General features: G+C 35.1%; 1 protein-coding gene across 3 annotated transcripts in view; it reads left to right on the forward strand.

The window, feature by feature from the left end:
* Positions 1–23,469, forward strand: part of fhit (fragile histidine triad diadenosine triphosphatase) — a 321,635-nt gene that overhangs the window by 277,975 nt on the left and 20,191 nt on the right. For 2 of the 3 annotated variants that reach the window (XM_059537561.1, XM_059537562.1), the window contains one exon: positions 194–262. The exons of the other annotated variant lie outside the window; for it this stretch is intronic. In XM_059537561.1, the coding sequence (XP_059393544.1) occupies positions 194–262 (69 nt within the window). The remainder of the gene's footprint in view (positions 1–193; positions 263–23,469) is intronic. 3 annotated transcript variants of the gene reach the window in all.

Here is a 23,469-nt window from a genome sequence, read left to right on the forward strand (position 1 = left end):
GAACTTACAGAAACTCTTCCATGATTTCAGAGAAGTTAACACTGAAATGCTGCCAAAAGACAGTGTTGTAATGAAGGAAGTGATGTGGAGGGTGGTAGAGCATACCTGTCCTTACTTTCTCTAACAGTGACCTCAGCTTTGCTAAATGAAAGTTTTTTGATTAACTGTTCCTCTGTTCTTCTTGTAATTACAGCATGTCCATGTGCACGTGCTTCCAAGAAAGGCTGGAGATTTTGATAAGAACGACAGCATCTATGATGAGGTGAGGTTCAAGTGTTGTACATCTTTTAGTTCATGTACTACATGTTGTCACATATATTCTGACAGTGCAATTAACTACATACTGTCATCATGCAAGTAAAATTTAGATTGTTTGTTTCCTAAAGGGACAGCTCAAAATGAGCATTATTCCAAACATGTATGTTTTTCTGTGAAATACAAAAGAAGATATTTTGATAAATGGAAATTAAATAAATTATAAATTAATTATTATATTTGATTAAATAAATGTGTTTGTTAATTGAAAATATACTTGTGTTGACTCCTCCAAACTCACACCAAAATATCTGTCTGGATTTATTGACGTAAATTACATATATGTATATCATATCATATATGTGTACCATGCAATCAAAGTATAATCCTTCTGAGAGGTTCAATTATTTATCTACTGTGCCATTTTATATGTAATTTAAGTATGTTCTTACTAACGCTACTCTGGAAATCAGCAGGTGCATATGAATATTCCACTCAACCCATTTATAAGCCTTGCTTTTTTAATTCCCAAAGTGCTTGGAGAGAAATGAAGGGCCTCATCATCAGTGCTCGACCGGTGCATGATAAATTAGCTTGTTTTTAATTTGCATGTGGTCATGAGGGTTATTGTGGAGTTTTGCTGTATATATTTTCAGTGTCCTGTAAAGCGAATTAGTGAGTTTTTTCCCCCCTCTGAGTCATTTTTGTCTTCCTATAAATAATGAGTGAGGGCTGTCCCCCCTTACCCTACACTGTTAAATGTTTTATAAGCTAAACTAGATGCATTTACTCCCTCATAAAGCCTATTTAAGAAGCGACGGGATTTTAGCATCCCACTGTTACTGAAGATTAGCGAAGAAATGGTTTTCAAACAGGTCCCTGGCATGCCATGTTTCTTGCTGTAGTAATTGTAAGTGGCAGGGAGAGTGTACATTGTGAAGTTTAAAGGGTCGTAATGTCACATTTCAAGCCAACTTTTTTTTTTTTTTTGGACATTTCCTTTTGCTCCGTGTGTAATATAAGTAAATTTATCTAATTATCTAGGGCATGGCACTTCATTTAGCTTTGTATCTGGCTATTTATGAGGGAATGTTGTCAAGAATATGTCTAACTGCAAAATATAAAAGAAAGAAGATATATTCTGCTGCAAGAAAATATTTACAAACAATTACACAATTACACAAACAATTACACACACCACACTTTATGCATTTTATTCACTCACAAGAACTGATTCATCAGAATCATTGGTTTTTGACTCTTCACTAGTCACTGTTGTTTTTGTAGACATTATCAACTTAATAGAAAGATATTGTTTGTTAATATCTTGTTGAATGAATTCAATACAGAATAAACTGAGCTATCCATTTGTCCTACCAAAGGAAGATGTGGGGAGTATTCAGGAAAATCAATATTATTTTTGCTATTCTGCAGAAACTACACACTTCAGCTTTAACAACTATTCTTTGATGACAGTTTTTATTTAGGCCTTTCATTAAGTCCTTTTACCTTCCTACTCCTTCAGTTCTCCTTCAGTTCTGCACAGGCCTCTTCCCAAACAAAAGCACCACGACTTCAGCCATCACAGTTTTGGTTGTTTATCCAGCACTGTTAACAATGGGACTCCAGCGTGCGGTTTTATTTGTCACTTTATTGAGACAATGTGACATGCTACAGTAGACTCCCGCGGTGTGGTCATAAAGAGCCTGACAGCTCCTGTGTGAAAGATACAGTATTCAGTGCAGCTTTTGTGCTCTTGCTCTGTCTGATGTACTTTCCTTTGCAGTGTCACCTTGCCAAAGAAAAGACTATAACTGCCTATCATACTTGTGTTGTCACAATTTTTCTTCCCTTCCCTTCCCTTTATTTCTTTATTGCCTTCATATTATTTTTTTATTTTAATTTTCTTGTCAGTCAATCTAATAGCAGCAGAAGGCAGTTTATTCTTCTCTCAAACCACTTAAATGGGTAGTTTACCCAAAACTAAAATTCTATCATTATTTACACACTCACAAAGTTCCAAACTTGACTTGTTTTGAAATTTTGCAGAGTTGTGCTGATCGCTATTTTTATGCGGTCACAATAAATCGAGACTAAAGCTTTCACATTTCCATATGGGTACATATAACACTATTCAGCAATCATAAAAGTAAATTTGACTTGTGCTCTATATTCTGAGTTTTAGAAAGTCATCAGTTAGCTTTGTGCGAGGAACAATAACATTTTTCAATCATTCTTTAATAGTTTTATGCTGTTAACGGCTGCTACTAGTTCATTGAGTTAACCAGTTATGTAAAATTAATTCAGACCAGTTTTGTGGACTGGATTTGACTGAAAAGTAATGATTTGTTCTTGAATGAGGCATTGATGAACGTGTCTGTGGATAACAACTTAAACTTCAGTCATATTTACATTTACATTTATGCATTTTAGCAGACGCTTTTATCCAAAGTGAATTACAGTGCATTCAGGCTATAATTTTTTTTTTTTACCAGTATGTGTGTTCCCTGGGAATTGAACCCACAACCTTTTGCGCTGCTCTATCAGTGAGCCACAGGAAGTCATATGGGTTAAAAAGACTATACGAGGTTGACTCCTACTGCAGAAAACATCCCCCGACCACAACACTTCCTTATTCACCTTTCACGGACTTCTTCACACACTCGGGCTTTAGTCTTTCCTCAGTTTGATGCCGAACAAAATGTTTCTGATTGGTCTGAAGTAAATTAAACTTCCCCTCACCACTGAAGTGAACTTTGGACCAGATCTCCCCTCTCCACACAACATGCTCCTTTAGTAAAGTTATGTCTAGCCTTTTGATTCTTTTTGCTGATGAGAGTCTTGATCACTGCAGAGTGGGTTTTCAGTGCTAATTCTCTTAAAAGTGCCCGAGACAGATCATTAACCTGTTCAGCACTGAACTGGCAAGCAATTCCAGCTTCAGTGTTGAACTGATTCCCCATTAAGAGGCTCTGAATTATCCTGTTTTCTCATGCATTTGTCTTAAGTGGACGACCACCCTTTTTGGGGGACATTAATTCATTTGTGTTATTGTAAACCTGCAATATTCATGAAATCACACATTTGGGATGAACAACACATTCATTCATAACCCCTAAAAAGGATGGTTGTCCACTTAAAACAAATGTACGTGAAAACAGGATAATGCATAAACTCTCAATGGGGAATCAATTGATCACTGCAGCTGGAGTTGCTTGCCAGTACAATACAAATACAATACAATAAAAAAGCCCTTTCTAATCCTGTTAGAATAGCTTCAAATAGGACTAAGAAGTGACCTTGAAATTCAGAAAATTATAGGTTGTCCTTTAATTTTGGTCTACACTGTGTATATTTGGGTGAAATAATAATGTTCTAATTCAAGATTCAAGAGCACCAGAAGCACTATATGGCTAGTAGGGACTGTTTCCAAAAAACAGTACTTTATTTGTTCGCTGCTTCGCATTTTTCATCCCTAATGTATTTAATGGCCATTTGCTAAATGGTGTGTTGAAAGATGCCACCATGCTCATGAAGAAGAAGAAAAAAAAAAAAAAAAAACATAGAGGTTCCTGGTTTCATGGAAGGTTTTCTAATCTCACTAACTCCAATCCTCTCCGTAAAGGTCACTGGTTTTCAGAAATAAGTGTTGTGACCTTTTTTAATCGTGAGAAGAAAAGCAAATGTGTCGCACTTTAACAGTTGTAAATTTTAAAAAGGAACATGAGTTAAACCCATAAATTTGTAACTTTCATTCATTTTACAGTTCCTAAAGAGTCATGAAACATTCTTTGTTTCATGAAATGCTATGTTCATAGTTTGGCTTTGAAAACAACATCATGTCAATGTCACTTGATTCTACAAATGGCAAATTTTATAGTAATAATAATAATAATATATACACACTCACTAGCCACTTTAGGTATACCTTGCTAATACCGGGTTGGACAACTTTTGCCTTTCAGAACTGCCTTAATTCTTTGTGGCATAGATTCAACAAGGTGTTGGAAACATTCCTCAGTTTCCTCTTGGTCCATATTGACATGACAGCATCACTGCAGATTTGTCGGCTGCACATCCATGATGCAAAACTCCTGTTCCACCACATCCCAAAGCTGCTCCACTGGATTGAGATCTGGTGACTGTGGAGGCCTCATTGTCATCTTCAAGAAACCAGTCTGAGATGATTTGAGTGACATGTGCATTATCCTGCTGGAAGTAGCCATCAGAAAATGTGTACACTGTAGTCATAAAGGGATGGACATGGTCAGCAACAATACTTAGGTAGGCTGTGGCTTTTAAACAATGCTCAATTGATACTAAGGGGCCCAAAGTGTGCCAAGAAAATATCCCCCACAACATTACACCAGCACCACTAGCCTGATCCATTTAAACAAGGCAGGATGGATCCATACTTCCATGATCTTTATGCCAAATTCTGACCCTACCATCTGAATGCCGCAGCAGAAATCGAGACTCATCAGACCAGTGAACGTTTTTCCAGTCTTCTGTTGTCCAATGTTGGTGAGCCTGTGTGAATTGTAGCCTCTGTTTCCTGTTCTTAGCTGACAGGAGCGGCACCCAGTGTGTTGTTCTTCTGCTGTAACTCATCTGCTTCAGGGTTTGACGTGTTGTGCATTCAGAGATGGTATTCTGCATACCTTGGTAGTAACGAGTGGTTATTTGAGTAACTGTTGCCTTTCTATCATCTCTGTCCAGTCTGCCCATTCTCCTCTGACCTCTGATATCAACAAGGCATTTTCGTCCACACAACTACCACTCACTGGATATTTCTCTGTTTTTGGACCATTCTCTGTAAACCCTAGAGATGATTGTGCGTGAAAATCCCAGTATATTAGCAGTTTTTGTAATACTCAGACCAGCCGTCTGGCACCAACAACCATTCCTCGTTCAAAGTCACTTAAATCTCCTTTCTTCCCCATATATATATATATATATATATATATATATATATATATATATATATTGTCAAGGTGTGCTTTGTAATGTTATTTGTATTGTTAACTGTTACTCATAATATTAAATACAGTTTCAAATGTAAAATCTAATCTGATAGTTCAGCATTCTTTCATCATTCACAACTTAATATTGTGGCTGCACTATAATAACTGAATAGACAGCTGTTATAAATCTATACAGTTAAAATATCCTGCTGCGTTTAAAGTTTATTTTTATCTTTTATTTTTATTTTATTTTTTGCTACATTTAATGGCCTTGCTGTCAAGAGCAGAGCCACACATCTCTGGAACAGAACAAGCCCTCTCCACAGTGCTGAGGAGATAATGAGGAGATATTAAAATGACAGGGTGAGGATTATAATCACACGCCTGCTAATCTATCGGCAGAGGAGCATTAAAGATGGTTCTGAGTTGAGGGGACAATTAGATTCTGCCCAGACATCTAGCTCTAGAAATCTTAATTCAGTCTTCATTATTTATTTTCTCAGAATCTAGAGGTTGACATGGGGAATCTGATTATGAAAAGTTAGATGAACAGAGGCCTGCCACTTTTACAAAAATCTGAAATTAGTTGTTCTGCCCACTAGCGGCAGCAGATGGAATTGCAAAAGTGACAGGTTTCCTAACAGGTTGCCAAAATGTTTATTTGTCAAACAGCCTGTTCTGTGTCAAAGGAAATTTAAGTAAGGTTTATATTGATTTCATGTTGTTGTCAAAAGACCTTGACATTCATTCACACTAAGAAAACAATTCACAAAGATGATATTTGAATAGTTATATTTCTTGAATATTTTTTTTTTACTATTGTTTTTGTTGGGGTTGTTGAAAAGATTTGAAACTGGATATTTTTTTTTATCATAAAGAGATGTTTGCGATGTCCAAGCTCCTCTATAATGATTTTAAATACAATGGAGGAGGCGGGACACATATGATTTGAGAGAGCATGTGATTAGACGGAATGCCGAAGTACAGAAAGATGTCATCAAAATTCTCAGTTGTACTGGCGGTAGAGAGAGACGGTAAATGTTTGAATTTTGCCATAGTTTTTGGAGCATAATTACAATTAGCTTATAGATAATAGATAAAAACATTCTATAAGTGACAAAAAAAAAAAAATCACCTGATTAGTTTTTCATAAATATTATTGAAAATCATGGTATTGTTTTGATGTTGTATTTATGTATGTATTTTTTGATAGCTCTTGTTTTTAACAGTAAGATATTTATTTTTGCCAAAAAAATTAAATTAAAATTAACTAAATTAATTAATTGACATAAAAAGTCAGTTATTAATGTTGCAAAACACTACATTATTTTTTTTTTTTATCATTAATGATTTTTCCACACAATAATAATAATAATAATAATAATAATAATAATAATACTTTATTATAAGTTTATTTTATTTTTTTGTTCACCTTTTTAAAATGTGATCCTGGACCACCAAAAAAAATAAATAAATAATAATAATAATAAAAAAAGAAAATAATAATAATAATGATAATAAGTATTATTATTAATTATTATAATATTATTAATTATTATTATTATTATTACAAAAATATATCTTCATGGAAAATTATCTTTACTTGATATCCTAATGATTTTTGGCATAGAAGAAAAATCTATAATTTGACCTATTGTAAGACTCCTCCTGTAATGCTACCACGTGTAATTACTCTAACGGCCGTGAACTCTTTAATTAAGACTGCTCATTAAGTTAATGTGTTCCACCTGTACTATGACCTATTTAAGTTTGGCAGTTTCATTGTGCTGTGTTCAGTCTTGAGCCTACCCAGTACGTATTACCTGTGCTGTGTAACTGTTAAGTTTCATTTGCCAGTTGCCTATTGGACTACCTTATGTTTTGTGCTGTAAAGCTGTAACTGATATTTTGTTTATATTTTACTACTGAGATCAAGTAAAGACTGCCTGCCTTTGAGTTACCTGAGCCTCTGAGTTTGCCCTTCCTTCTCCACATGGGTCTTCTTAGAAACTGTTCTTCCCAGTAGACCAGAGGTAGAGAACTAGCTTTCCCTGACTGGGAGACCTGGGTTCGAGACCCACCTCAGACACCTCATGCCAGTCCATCGTGACACATATACAATGTATTTTTGGCTATTGTTACAAATATACCCCGGTGACTGGTTTTGTGGTCCAGGTTCAAATATATTAATATTTTTTTGCCCATATATTAATAATTTGTCTAAGAAATTAAATCCAGAGAAATAAGCAATTTTAACTAGTGAAATGGACCGTGTCCATAGTGTCATTGTGTCGCCTGCCAATGACGTCATACACCTTCGATTTCTGTTTTTTTTTTTGTAGAAAACATGAAACACCAAAGACTCTTTAATATGTTATGCATTTATTAGACAGGTGAAGACCGCAGAGTAGCATTATAACATAACTTTCCAATGTATCTAGTATATTAAAACAGTGCTGCTTTACCCCACATACGCACGACCGGAAGGAGTGAAAGTGGACTACTGTGGCATAATAAAAGCTCCGCTGCTTTCGAGCTGTGTGTCATGCTTGTTTTTGAGGCTTTCAGCCTCACCCTGCTTCATTCTACTGCATTAATGAATCATTAGCTCAACCGTGAACATAATTTCTGCATAAGTCCCGTCGGACTGCATCGGCTGTGGGGATGAAGAAGACGACAACTCCCATGATTCCACACTCAATCACGGTGCCATCAAACTGCACCTTTGTTTCTGTTTGTTTTGAATATGCGCCTCTAGCGGCGAAAACTTTCAAAACCTTTAAGTCATGTATTTCAAAACGCTTCTGCTCAGAATACGCCACTGAACAAGTCTCACTTATTTATATCCCTGAATGTCTTTTATCTAGCTGATTTTCCCCTTCATTTCATTATCTACACAATCAATACATCATCAGCAGACTTCTCTCAATTTCGGGGAGATTATCATTTTGTAGGCTGAGCCGCTTGGAGACTTTGAAATCAAGTATCTCATACTTTCTCTCCCTTGTACCCTCTATCCTTTTTTTCTACCCTGATGCCGTTTGATAGCTTTGTTCATTAGATCGTTATCGATGGCTGCTTCTCGCAAAGTATGGCGGAACAGTGAGCGAGCATTCATATTTGGCATAGCGGTTGGGGGCGGGGGCGGCTCGGTTGTTATTTGGGGCGTGATTTATCATCGGGCCCTCCTTCCTCCGCGCCAGAGTTTCGGCAGAAAAACAAAGACGGGGGAGAGGGCAACGTAATGAGAAATATCAATGCATTCTCATGTTCCTGCTCTCCCTGACAGCATGCAATCCATCTCTCTGACACTCACCTAGTTAACATTTTTATCAGAGGGCCAGGACTCGTCATTTTTTACCCCCTTCCTCTAGACGAGAGTATAAGTCTTCTCTAATAGTTTAGATAAAGATGAAGAATCAGAAACATAGCTGCACTGCTCCTTGTGAGAATGATAAACAAAGGAGCCAGCAGTCGCTTTCATATTTTTACCCCCTTATAGCTCTTGTACCTCTGAGCATAACAGGGTGTATCACTGTACCCACTGTCCTTAAGCTTTGAGTTACGGAGCAGCATCTGCGTTTGTGAGGGACGATGGAAGGGAAACGAAAGGAAATGCTAAATTTAAATTCTTTATTTATGTTTATTTTTATTTTTGAGAAGGCTTTTCTGGTGACTAGTTGTGCAACAGTAAATATGACACTTCTATTATTAACCCACTAAGTGTGTGCAGTGAAGCCAATATTTGTATCTGTTACAATGATAGGACTAATTCTAGAAGTTTGTTCAAACTATATGAAAAGCCCATTTTAAATGTGATTCTGTTCTTAATTGTTAACATATAGCAGATATGCCTTGTATAATGAATGAATGAATTTATTTCATTCATTTATTTATTCCCCCTGCTTGCATGTTGATTACATCAACCCTGGCATTGTTTTTCTTTATGTTCCCAAAAATCTATTTTAATTCAGAAATGAATACATGTTCATTATAGAAGAGGCTTGAATATAGCTTTTCTATAATGAACACGTATTCATTTATGAATTAAAATACATTTTTCACTGTATATATGAATTGCAATGTATTGTATGTTTTAATTTAATTAATGAATATATCCACACCAACAGAATTAGCATCTTGTCATTGACCCTTGAGCTCATAAATAGTAGGCTGGCATACCGTACAAATAGCGTTATACACGCAAATATACAAATCAGTCTTGCTCCATTTCTTGATCCCTGTTCTCTGTATAATATCCTTGTGGATATAGAAAAAAATAAATCCTGGTAGCTACTTGTTGTGGTAATTGGTAATGTACTAAAACATATGTACTTATTTTGTGGGTTGTATTTGTAAGTGTCAGAAAGGGATGCTGAAGTTATTTTAGAAAAAAAAAAAAATTAATAATCCCTTGCATATAAGTAAAGGAAACAAGCACACAAAATTATATTCAGAGGAAGCAATTCAGTGGCTGAATTTCTTTTGTGTAGCAGACAGGCATTTATAATGCAGGATGAGTTTTATTCATAAGTAATCACACAGATGGCGGCAGCCTTGTTTCCTTAGCTCTGTCTTTCCCAGTGCCAGGTGTTGATCTAAGAGAATAGAGAACGGTGTCTGGCAGAACAGAGGATATTAGTAACCAATATCTGTCTGTCAAGTCTGACTTCCCTCTTGGTCGCTACACTGCAAACTTTCCTTTTAAAACTTCCCACTTTGGGAAATGACCTCTTTGGTATTTGCGCTGTCTGCCACGGTCCTTCCCAGATAAATGAAACAAAGATACAGTCAATATCCATAATGGTATAACTGCTGTAACATTTGACCTTTCATGTTGTTTGCACCGTTTCCTAAGAAAGGAAGAAACAAACAAAACAAACCATTCTGAAAAATGCTTCTGACCGAGTATCTGTCATTTTGAAGAGTCGAGCGTCAGAGCAAAGTTCTATATATTGATTTTAGCATTTGCGTTTTTTCTTTACAGCTCTGTGACTTTGCCCTTTGTCTCGTGTGCTTTCCTCTTTCTGTCTTTTTTCTTAAATGTCTTTGAGTCTTCCATCTGTCCCCGTCTGCAGAGAACACAGAATCATTTGGTCTTTTATAAGGGTTTGAGCACGTTTTGATGATGCAGTTAATTATGCTGGAGACTGCAGCATTGATTCTGCTCCTGTGTAAGAGTACGCAAAAGGCCTTAAAGTTGCTTTTTTTTTCTTTCCTAAGTTTCATATTTTAAATCAGGACTTAGTGTGGCAAACCGGTTAAATGGCCAATTAAATGATTTGTATATGCATATTTATGCACGATTGTGTGCGTGTTCGCAGCTTTGCAAGTTAAGTTTGTCTGTGCATCAACATGTTCATCATTTGACCCATGCACTCACCACTAGCATGTAACCTACATAGTAAGTTAACACTGTCTTGATTTTAGCTGATTTGCATATTATTTGGATTATTAATATGCAGTGCTCACATATGAACATATTAAGCAAATAATTATGTATAAATATATACTGTTGCCAAAAAAATTTAATAAATTAAAATAATAATAAAATAATACAATTGAATTTCCAGGCCAGTTAACAATATGTGACCCGTGCTGGCTAAAGTGAGTGGGAATGCGCAAACGCAAATTTTGAGCTATAGGCAATATATATATATATATATATATATATATATATATATATATATAGGGAAAAATGTCATTTTGAAGTTTTCACAAAAATTAGTTCATTAAAGGCTTAGTTCACCCAAAAATCAAAATTATGTCATTAGTAGCTCACCCTCATGTCGTCCCAAACCAGTAAGACCTCCGTTTATCTTCGGAACACAGTTTAAGATATTTTAGATTAAGTCCGAGAGCTTTCTGTCTCTCCATTGAAACTGTGTGTACGGTATACTGTCCATGTCCAGAAAGGTAAGAAAAACATCATCAAAGTAGTCCATGTGACATCAGAGGGTCAGTTAGAATTTGTTGAAGCATCGAAAATAGATTTTGGTCCAAAAATAGCAAAAACTATGACTTTATTCAGCATTGTCTTCTCTTCCGGGTCTATTGTGAGCGAGTTCAAAACACTGCAGTTTGTGATATCCGGTTTGTGAATGAATCATTCGATGTAACCGGATCTTTTTGAACCAGTTCACCAAATCGAACTGAATCGTTTTAAACGGTTCGCGTCTCCAATACGCATTAATCCACAAATGACTTAAGCCGTTAACTTTTTTAATGTGGCTGACACTTCCTCTGAGTTCAAACAAACCAATATCCCGGAGTAATTCATTTACTCAAACAGTACACTGACTGAACTGCTGTGAAGAGAGAACTGAAGATGAACACCGAGCCCAGCCAGATAATGAACAAAACATTGACATTGATAAAAAAAGCTAAATTGTGATTATTAATCTAGTAATGATTATTAAGAAAAGATAAGTGAATCTAATGTTGCTAGTTAAATCTAATATCTAATGTTGCTAGTTGATTTTGCTTTGGAACCTTCAGAAAACTTTTTAATCAGTTTTTCTCTAAATTTAAGGGTTAGTTACAGGTTTGTAAGGACATGAGGGTGAGTCATTAATGACATAATTTTCATTTTTGGGTGAACTAACCCTTTAAGTTTGCCTACTCCATTCACTTCAAACAACTATAAAAAAAAAAAAAAACTAAATTTGCTCATTGTGACTCTTTTGCCAACACAAGCCACATATGGTAGTCAATGCCGATGAGTCAGTACAGACCTGGAGTGATTCAGTATAGTTCATAGAGTTGAGGATTAGTTTTGATTCAGAACCGTTTCAGTTTCTACTTTACTTTCATTGGTTTTCAGCTCAGTAGAATATCAATATCAATCAGAATTCAAACATGATTTTTTTCCTTATGATATTTTGAGAAATTTGTCTTTTGTAAAAAGACATAGTGGTTAACTAGAAAAATTAAAAATGGCACGTCATGCCGAAAAGGTTGCTGACCCCTGATGTAGAGGGTATGGACTATAAATAACATTTAAAATGATATGGTTTGCCTGCCTCAGTCTACCTCTAGATTTTAGCACAGTCTCTGAAAAGCAGACAGAATATGTTCTGTCTTTTTTTGCTGTGAATCAGGTTAGCCGGTGTATGGAGAGTGACAGGCGCCAGCAGAGATGGGCCGAGAGGATGATGGCAGCTAACCTTTCGCAGAAATCATTTTTCATTTTCCTCAGCTGGGTATCCGCTGCCCGCAGATCTGCCTGGGGAGAAGTGCGTGATGCATCCAGCAGCAGCCGTTCCCTGCGGTGCCGGCCGCCGAACTGTAATTTGATTCCAGAAACTCTACAGCCTGAGACATCAAGTCGCCTGACTGTTTCTCTTTAAAATCCCTAGTTAATTTTATTTTTTCCCCTTATGATATGAGATGCTTTGACTTTTGGCATGAATGTATAATGAACTGAGAAGGTGGGTTTGTTTACGGAGTCCAGTGGGAACTTCTGCGGTCACGTATGAGCATATCCACCTCTTAATTTCTACAGGGAACTGCTGAAATATATATTTCTTCCATGGATCCTTATGGCCCTTTTTATGTTTGAGACTACGCAACAGTTTTATACAAAGATACGTAAAGCTTTGCAATAGTGTGTCCTTATTGGCATGGGAATAGTTTCGGGAATAGAAATCACAGAACAATATGCAATGTAGCATTTACGTAGATCTGTAACTCAACACTTTTCTAAAAGTCTATACTCATGTGGCTCAATTATACAGAGAACATGCAAATGAAGCCTAGTCCCCCTCTTGAAATCAAATAATTCAAGTACGGGTAGGAGGCACTGGCTATATTTAAACAGAAAGCTGATTTAAGAGCCTCTCGCAATATGTGTATATGTTTTTTGGGCATATAGAACAGTTAGTTCCTGTCCTCAAATCTGGTCATGAAACCTTCCAAGTGTGCTGATGTAACAGACCAACAGCACTTGGAGATTTAACTTTATGTATCACTCAGGTGGTCTGCATTGCAGTGTTCCAGACAGATGTCAGTCTGTGAATAAGTGCTGGGTATTTTAGTGTGTTTTTTGTGCCAGTGTGCCAGCACTTTGTGCTCTTATGGACTTGCGGACTCAGAGTGGCCTCTGTGTGCGCATGTCCATTAAGTCCACGAGATCATAGGGGGTGGCATTTATTATTTAAACTTTCAGATGGGTCCTTGCTAGCGCCCGCTATGCACCCCCACTGCACACTTCTGCTGAGCCTCACCGAAGCAAGCTTCGACAGTGGTGGACGAAGTACACAAATCAAGAACTTGAGTAAAAGTACAGATACGTATAATAAAATATTACTCATATAAATGTACTCCTTTTTTAATTTTACTCAAGTGAAAGATTATTTTATGTTGAAGTAAATTCTACATGAAAACAAATTTAAATTCAACATTAAATAAAATAAATTCTATATTATGGTTAGAGAGTTTGACTCCTAACCCTGTGGTTGTGGGTTCCAGTCTTGGGCTGGCAATACCACAAATGAGGGGCCCTTGAGCAAGGCACCGAACCCCCGCAGCATAAATGGCTGCCCACTGCGCCGTGTGTGTGTGTTCACTGATGTGTATGTGCACTTTTAATACTTAAATAACTTCCAAACGGTGACTTCAACTTCTACCAAAGTAATTTTCTGGTAAGATATCTGTACTTTTACTTGAGTAAGACTTTCAGGTACTTTATACACCACTGCACTTGATATATTATAAGGAGTAAGCATATGTTTTATGAAATGTAGTGAAGTAAAAAGTACGATATTATGATTTGGAATGTAGTGAAGTAAATGTTACTTACAATAAAACGACTCCGGTAAAGTATAGATACTTGAAAAATTTACTTAAGTACAGTGAGTGAATTATTGAAATGTTTCATTCAGTAAAGCTGATTCATTCAAGAATGGATGCTACCAAATATGCGAACAGCTCTTCTTTATAGTAGATGAAAAACAGTATGTTAAAATAGTATGTCCAAATACATAAGTCAATGAAAAACCTACTATTTCCAGCAAGATTCCTCAAGCGACACTTTACTATCCCAGCATGGTTATTATGAATGGCAGTGAAGCAATGCAAATTATGGCATGTTACCTGCAAAGCATAAAACCTTTTTTAATTTTTATTTTATTTTATTATTTTATTTTTTTTTCTGTCATAAGGTTCATTATTATCAGTTGTAATACCTGCTAAAACCGTATGTGATTTATGACATACAAACTCTCTTTCTGAACGAGTCATTTTATTATTCACTCAACCAATTATTTAAAAAAGAAATAAAAAAAGTTCACTCACTCAGGAACAAAACTTTGAGTGAATATTAGAATCATTCTCTCAAACAATTAGTTAAAAAACAAACACACTGATTCCATCAAGAATTAGGTATTGAGTTGTTTATTTACTTATTAATTTTCATTGGAAGAGAAAGAACAGACCTTAAATCTTATAGTATATCTTGAAGAGATTTGGATATAATTTATTCTCTCACCTATTTTACTCCACCACCTTTTAATCCCAAAAGCTACTACTTAAGATTAATTGCACTATGAGGACCTTACCCACAACATAATTGCCTGTTAAATTCATGAATATGTTAATGTGTAAATTAGGCATATGCTGAAGGAGAGAAATCATATAGGTCCAGTTTTAAAGAGCGTTGAAGCTGATTCAGATTTTTGAAATGAGGTGGAGAAAGCTTACCAAAATGAGCAGCATTATCCTCCTCCACAGAAACACCTGCGGTAGACAGGAGGAGGTATTCTAATCACCTGACTTTTGACATCCCTTCTGCCAAGCGCAGCACTTCTCCGACTCGGCTTTGTTCTGGGATGAAGGCTCCAGCTCAGAGGCATTTATAAACCTGTGGGTCATTTGAGTGTAGTCCGCAGCAAGGGCTTTGAAGATGTGAGATGGCATCCTAAAGAAACTCTAGATGAGTGTTATTATCAATGACCCCCCGAAAAAAATCCTTTATATGCTTGCTTTTTTTTTTTTTTTTAATAAGGGAATAATGAATCTCTTCTGCTGGACTGTTAGACATATTACTCCCATACTAATTTTCCTCCTGAAATGGTGTAATTAAAGACGATTAAGTGTTTAAACCTGCGTGGCAGGAGAGCCGAAGGTCTGGCTGCTTAAGGAGAGTTTTAAGTGCTATGCGCAGAGAGGCATGAAGGTGCCGGAGCCGTTATCAGATCCGCTGCCTAATCGCACCGCTCATATGTAGCCAACCTGCAATTAGGGCTTCATAATGGGGAAGGTGTTATCTCTGCCAATAGTGCTTCATTTTAGGGCACATTTAGATTAAAGTTTTGCAAAGAATCGAGGAGATTTCATCCGCTCATTCAGGCAGACTGCCTATTGTGCTGGTTAAGTATTGTGGTGGTACCATGGTACATTGATGGTATCAGATAGTAATACTGTGGTACTTTGACATGTAGGTAACTGTCAGGAAACAGTTACGCATGTTTTACTCAGTACTGCAAATGTAATTAACTAATGCATTTAGTATGCAGTGCAAATGAACTGCTAAAAAAGACTTATTTTTAAATATGTGTGTTTAATCAGAATCTAAGTCAATTTTCATATCCCCATTTCATTGTCTTTAAATATTTTAATTGGTTACTTGGCAAAACACTATGCTAATTCCTAAATGTAGCTTTTATTGAAATCAAACCACAATGATTCAAATGCACAACAATGTGTATACTCAATAAAATACTCATTATGAAAGCTATATTTTTATGTTTACACTGTCAAGCTCAATAGTTCAACTTAGTTATGGGGAGGAAAAAATGTCATATTGTCTGATATAGGTATCAATGATAACACTTGTACTTTTGGTCATTTTTGGGCGTAAATTAAGGTTTGGGGATAATTGGCCTAATTTTCGATTAGTCAGTTACTCAAAGTAGTTGACCACTAATCTTATATTGGGACGGGAAGAATACCATGTGATAAAAGAATAAGTGATCATGCCAAATGGTATTATGTCTCAAATTATTAAATGCTTAATTCTGACAAATGGGAAAAGCTATCGTGATACATTTTGAAAAAATGTTAATGTACAGTTTGATGTTCAGATGAGCAGTCACGAATTAAGACTAATGAAATTAAATATTATATTTTGATGGGAGCACGGTGAGCACAGAGAACTCATAATGGGTGTCAGCCGGTGTGCCATTCCCCCACTCCTCCTCACAGAAGTCACATCCCCGCTGAGTAAAATCTCTACCCAGGCCTAACCGTTTCCGACACCTGCCCTGACATGCCTTTAGTGCCAGTGTGGTGCCTGTCAGCATCATCCTGCCCACCCTGGACACCACCCCCGAGCCAAGCATGTTAATCTGGGTATCGGCTGATGCCAATTAACTCCCCTACCACCCCCTCTGGTTATGCTTTAGCAGAAATAGCGGCTTCTATTCTTGCCCAAGGCCAGTCCGGCACAGCCCTGGCTGATGATTTCACAGCGGGGATGTGGTGCAAAGCTCCACCCTCACCAAGGGCACCGCTGGCCTTTTATTTTGTTTCAATCCCTGACTAAAGATTTCTGCTTTTTTCGGGCATCCATACCATGCGTGTATTGCTGTTATGATTAATTTTCAGCACCTGACTTTTTCCCCCCTTTTGATTGTGTTGTGTGAGTCTTTCTTTTTATTAGTTTTTTTTTTGGCTTTTTGTTTTTTACTATGCTGTTTTCAGAGCGTCAGTATCATTGATTGACTCCCCAAGCTTTGTTAGATGAATAAAATAGGTTGTTGTTTGGCAGTGGATGTCTAAGGAAGCTTTTTACTGTCACTGCACAAACAAACAACAACACAAAAATCTAAAAATTCTGACTTTATCACAATTCAGATTTATTTTTAAAGTAATACCAGCAAGAAATAAACTCGCAGTTGTGGGTTATAAAGTCGCAATTGCTTGTTATCTGCTTGTAAAGTCTGACGTCATGTGTCACCGCTTCCGTGTCCAAATGCTCTATAAGATACCATGAGAAAACAAAAAGGTGCTAATAAACACTCACATTGTGATATAAAACTACCAAAAAATTATAATCCTAACCTTTAACTCCATACCGAAATTCCAGATAGCCAGACAATGAAAATATAAATAAATAAATAAATATAAATATAAATTTGTGTTTGGGACACTGTAAACATGGAGACTGTAGTGTACACCGTAAGTTTGAAAATGTTTAGCTTAAATGTTTAATATGAATAAACAGTGCTCATAAATGGCTGCTGAGGTATATTCTCAAATGAAGTGAGTTGAGGCTTGGACCCGGAAACAGCGCTTCTTACGTCACCATTAACAACCGATTTAAGTTAAGAATTAAGAACTGTGTTATATAAACTCACAATTCTGAGAGATAAAGTTGGAATTGTGAGATATAAATGATCAATTCTAACTTTTATCAAAATTGCAAGTTTATATCTTACAGTTCTGACTTAATAGCACACAATTGTGAGTTATTAAGTCAGAATTAACAACAAATAAACTAAATTTTTTTTGTTCCTTAGAATTAGACTTTATAATTCATCTTTAGACTTTAATAGTAGAATAGAATTTATAGTTTACATCTTACAGTTCTGAAAAAATGAAATCAGATTTGTGAGATATAAACATAGCAATTGCGAGAAAAAGTCACAATTTTGATATCTTTGCAATCCCAGCTTTTTTTTCTCAAAATTTTGAGTTTATATAATACAATTCTGTGGGGGGAAAAGTCAGAATTTTGGGATGTGAACACATCTGCGAGAAAAAAAAAGTTAGTTTATTTAGTTTATATAGTGCAATTATGACTTTATTTTTCTCAGTTGTGTTTGTCTCGCAATTCTGACTTTACAACTTGAAACTGCAAGTTTATATCATGCACTTCTGGCATTGTAACTTGCGATTGCGAGTTTATTTAATAGAATTCTGACTTTATATCTTGCTAGTTTTGAAGGAAATAAAGTCAGAATTTCGAGATGAAAACTCAAAATTGCGAGAAAAACAAAACAAGAATTGTAAGATAAAAAAGTCGCAATTACCGTTTAAAAAAAAAGAAAAAAAAGACTTCCATACAAGACAGCATTGCAGGCTACTGAGTTTTTATTTCTTCACAAGTCTGGCTACAATAATCAGCTACGGCAGAGGTTGAACTGCTTCAGCGGAGAGGGTATCATGATTGCCACATATGAATGAAAATGAAGCTTAAAATATACTATTCAGCAGCTACAAAAACCCAAACAACAAAATGAAATGACTCCCTGTGCTGTGACTGACATGTTGAATTGATTGGTGTGAAAACTGGCTGACAATGTGAAGAGAAGCGAGGATGCCGAACTCTCAGCTAGTGTGTCTCTCTGGCAGGTGTATTGAACAGGTGATAGCGCCACAAACCAACTCAATCCCTTCATCAATACAGTCCCATGAATTAGCATGCTAATTAGCTGCTATCAGATTGCATGTCGCTATCACCAGCTGACAGAATAAATTAGCTACTAAAGAATGTAATTTAAAGTTGGAGAATGTGAAGATGGAGGTATGGTGTTGTGAGGGAAGGGATGTTTAGGGCAAGAGGATCACAAGGAGAGGCTAATCAAATTCGACAACTAAATGCTTTTAATGCTAGTTGCTAAAATTTGTATTGCTAGTAGTCGTCAGCAGCTCCTATGTTTTCATCGGAGTGTCGTTTTCACTGTTTTCTATCTAGCAGGTAGCATTATAGTGTGATGAAATGTGAATCTGGAAATGCTTTATTCACGTTGTTTGTTGCATGTCTTGCAGCAGTTTGTAAATTAAATGTCCAGTGAATGCTATAAGGTCATCTGTCGCATTTGAAAATAGATAGTGTTAACAAACACAAACGTGGAATTAAAAAAGCTGCTTTCTAAATCAACCTAGCCATACATTATCAGAAACTTACATTTCAATTCACATTTTGGAAAAATGTACAGTAGGTAGAGGCACAATTTTTCCAATATGCTTATTTTGCATATTATAACTATAGCCCAGAACATTTATGTTTTTGAATAAATTAATTATTGATTAGCACAAGTTATCGCAAAAAAAAAAAACTAAAAAACTAAATACAACTTAATATTTATATGACTATTCCATCTCTAGAGAGTTTGAACCCTGTTTTAAATAACATAATAATAATAATAATAATAAATATTCAAAAATACGAACAAACAAAAACAAGAAAACAAACACAAACAAACAAATGTTAATCTGGTACTTATAAGTATTTATTATTTTTATTATTATTATTATTATACAAAGTCACATTTATCACCACAGTTTATATTTAAAATGTATCACTACATATTTAGATTTTATATAATGATAAATTTTATAGCTAATGTTTGACTATTTATTTACATTTCTGTTATGTGCTTCCATAAAGAAATAATGTAAACATGCATGAGAGTGTCTGACTGCTTGACAGGGCATTTCTATTCACATGTGTGAATAGAACAATTGTGTTGTACTGCTGTGTTTCTGTAGAATGTGTTTGAAATAGTTAAAAAAAAAATATTGACCTTTGCCCTCTGCCAGCCTCAGCCAATAATAATACAAGTGTTCACACTTACCTGTTTGGAACCTATTATTCTTGCTGTTAGTTGCACAAAAACACTACACAGCAGATGTGATGCAGGTTTAAACAATCTGAATGGACTGTCACATTTACATGCTGTGTGCATTTTGCTGTTTCTGTAGATTCTTGGTTTGTTAGACTGATAGCTAAGCTGATAAATGGATGAGGATATATGTTTTAGAGAAACTCCTCACATAAACCCTTGAGATGGAACTATGCACAATACCTAAGCCTTCATCCCAAGTGGAGATCCAGCAGAGATCCTGCAGCTCAGAGAGAGGCTGAGGTTGGAGGAACGTGATTCACAACCTCCCTTAAGGTTTACTTGATACACTTCACTCTCTTAAAAAAAAAAAAAACTACTCAGTGGCAGATAGCATATAGATTTCTGGGCAAGACCTTTTCTTTTTTGGTGAGTGGGTTATTATTACTATAGAGCAGTGGCACTCAACCAATTTGTACCTGATAGATGTACATTGGTTATAAAAGAAATCCCATGGAGATGTAACATTTTATCATTTAGATGACAAATCCAGCTCCAGAGAGTAACACCCTGATTTAGGAAGGAAGGAACAAATTAATTATTTAATTTCATCTTGACATTACATTGTACCAAGTTTGTTCAGCCCCTGCATGATAAGCACTGCAATGAAGTATATTTTCTGATAAAAAGCTAATTTCAAACAAACAAACAAATAAAAAGATGAACAAAATACATATTGATGTCCCATAGGAAGTTTGTTTGGCCTGCTCAATGATAAACACTGCTGTGGTCTATTTTCTGATTAAAAATATTTTTAAAGAAAGAAAGAAACGAACAAATTAACAAACAAACAAGCAAACATGCAAGCAAAAAAGCAAACAAACAAACACTAGTCAAATAAAAATTTTGTGGGGGTTGTTACAATTCCAGTAATTAAAAAAAGAAATGTAATTACTACTAGTGTTCCAAGTAATCTGCATAAGAGGAGTTATATGTGTACTGTGTAGAATATTCTTACAGTTAAACATTAAATGCTCATTACTGCAAGTTAACTCACTTCTGTATTTGAATGACAGTTCTGTTTGTGTGGGCATTGTTCTTCAGATTAAAGATCGATGTCTGTTTGGTACGTTGATTTTTGAAAAGTGACACGCATACAAAGAGCAAGGTCACAACAAATCCTTGAATGGAGATGGAGAGAGACAGAATAAATGAAGTGGATGTAATACAAATAGCCTGCAGTGTGTTATTGTGACTCCAAAATCAATGACACTTAATAAGTAAACAACATCCCTTAAATGTAGTCATTGCCATTCTGACAGCTCAGATTTGAGCCAAAGCCTTCTCTCATGCTATCACAGATGCTGGATTTATTTTTATGTTGAAATCTGTTTTGCATGATTTATGCTGCGTGCAAACCTTGCTGCCCAGTCAGTCAATGACTTAATGGCCCGCTTAGCAAGTATGATGCTTGCTAAGGAAACAGCATAAATATATAAAAAAAAAACTAATTCAAAAATACAATTAGAAATAATAATAATAATAATAATTATTATTATTATTATTATTATTATTATTATCATTACTAATTTTATTATCGAAATAGTTTTTTTATATTTATAAAAATATAAATATATGATAATAATAATAATAATTATTATTATTATTACTTTAATACAACAATAATAATAATAATAGCATATATGTCAGAGTTATATCAGAGAATACTAAAATTAAAATCATAAAAGCATTATTGTTATTATCATTACTCAAACTAAAATAAACACTAGTTTCATAAAATACAATGCAATGCAGTGCAATACAATGCAGTACAAAACACACATTAAAGCTGGTTTCCATAAAATATTTCAAATTTTTCAAGTTTAACTTGATGTACCAAAAATAAAACTACAAGTAAAATGGAAATACAAGTGAATTAAAGAATGGATAATATCAAAAAACTAACTAAATACAAAATAAATAAATTACACAATAGAGAACTTTTTTTTTTACTAAAACTAAAAAAAGGAAGTTAATACTGTACACAAAACATATATTATTATCTTAATTATACTCAAATTAAAATGTTTATTTATTTATTTATTGATAAAACCCACATAATTTACATGAAATGCTTGCGTATCATTATTATTAAATACATGATTTTTTATTTATTTATAATACTGATTATGATCTCTGGATACTGGGAAGCGTTCAGATCCATGTTGTAGTTTTTATAATATCTTGACAAACAAACATTTCCCCGTAATAAGTCAAAGAGTATAAAACACACCTTTATTTTTTTATGCCTTTCTGAACTTAAACAACATAATATGAGTGTATTATTCATGTGCTCAGCGCAGAGGGCAAAGATTGAATGAGGAATATTAAAACCACCCCCAGAGAGAAATAAGCTTTGAGAACGTAAGTGGCTTATTGAGACTGACACCAACCAACCACCCACTCCAGAAACACACACACACACATTTGAGAAGCCTTCTGGGACAATTATTCACAATTAACAGTCACGCCAGAGCCCAGAGAGATTGGCTTTGATTTTTACTGTCTTTTTGGACTGTTTCAAGTCTGAGAGGATGATCTACAACTCTCCAGACCTTCATTAATCAAATATTGATTCATTAATTGTGCCTATTAACTGGAAGTCATTCAGAATTACTAGAAGCATATCAGCACTGAGGGAGTCTCCTGAAAGTGGCAGCTATCATAGTAATAAAATATGTTTGTTGAGCGTGTGTTGTGTTGTTTAGAAGATATTATGTGTAAAACGAATAAATCAATGTTCACCATATAGAGGTTTTGTTTATAATTCTGCTGCTGGTTTTAGTTTAAACAATAGGCCTTTTTTATGAGCAAAATGAGTAAAACTAATTTAAGAGTAAATCATTCTTAAATCAATTTCCACCTACACTGTGCCACTAAATTGCACAATATGATTTATGAAAGTATAGCTTCATGTACACAGAAATTGTGTTTTGTTCCTGCTCCATGAATAATATACTGTAAGGGTTTAAATGACTGATACAAATTTTAGTATTTGTGGAAAATGTTTATTTTCTTCTTTGTAAGATTTATTTATTGTTTGTTTGTTAAAATCTAATGATCATGGAATGATGAAACACACACACACACACACACACACACACACATATATATATATATATATATATATATATATGTATTTAGAGTGATTAATATTTTTCTTTGAAGTACAAGTTCTGGCTCTTTACAAGTTTCTGTGTTGTTTTATCTTCTTTCCTCTTTTGAAGAGGAAATCTTTCGTTAATCACTTTTTTATTCACCTGTCTCTTTGTGTTTTGATCAATGTTTTTTTTATATATACTATATTTATTTTGATTTTATCATTTGTACGTGATCTTTATCAAAGTCTAAAATGTTCATTTGCACTTCCTGAAGCTAGTGTGCTCAACAGTTACTCACAGTTAATGATCAAAACAGAATAACTTCAAAAGCATTAGAATGTTCCCAAAAATCCTTGCAGGCCCCCTGCACTTTTTAGAGGAGAAATTTAGGACTAGCTCCGTCTCTTTTCAAACCGCACACACTTCTCAGTGCAGTAAATTTGTGCGTGAAATCCAATCCAAGCAATGAAAAGTTGTTATAACAACTTAATTACTCAGACAGCAGTGTTCAGACGGTCCCCC

This window comes from Carassius carassius, chromosome 44 (genome assembly GCF_963082965.1).
Source record: "Carassius carassius chromosome 44, fCarCar2.1, whole genome shotgun sequence".
Lineage (NCBI taxonomy): Eukaryota > Metazoa > Chordata > Actinopteri > Cypriniformes > Cyprinidae > Carassius > Carassius carassius.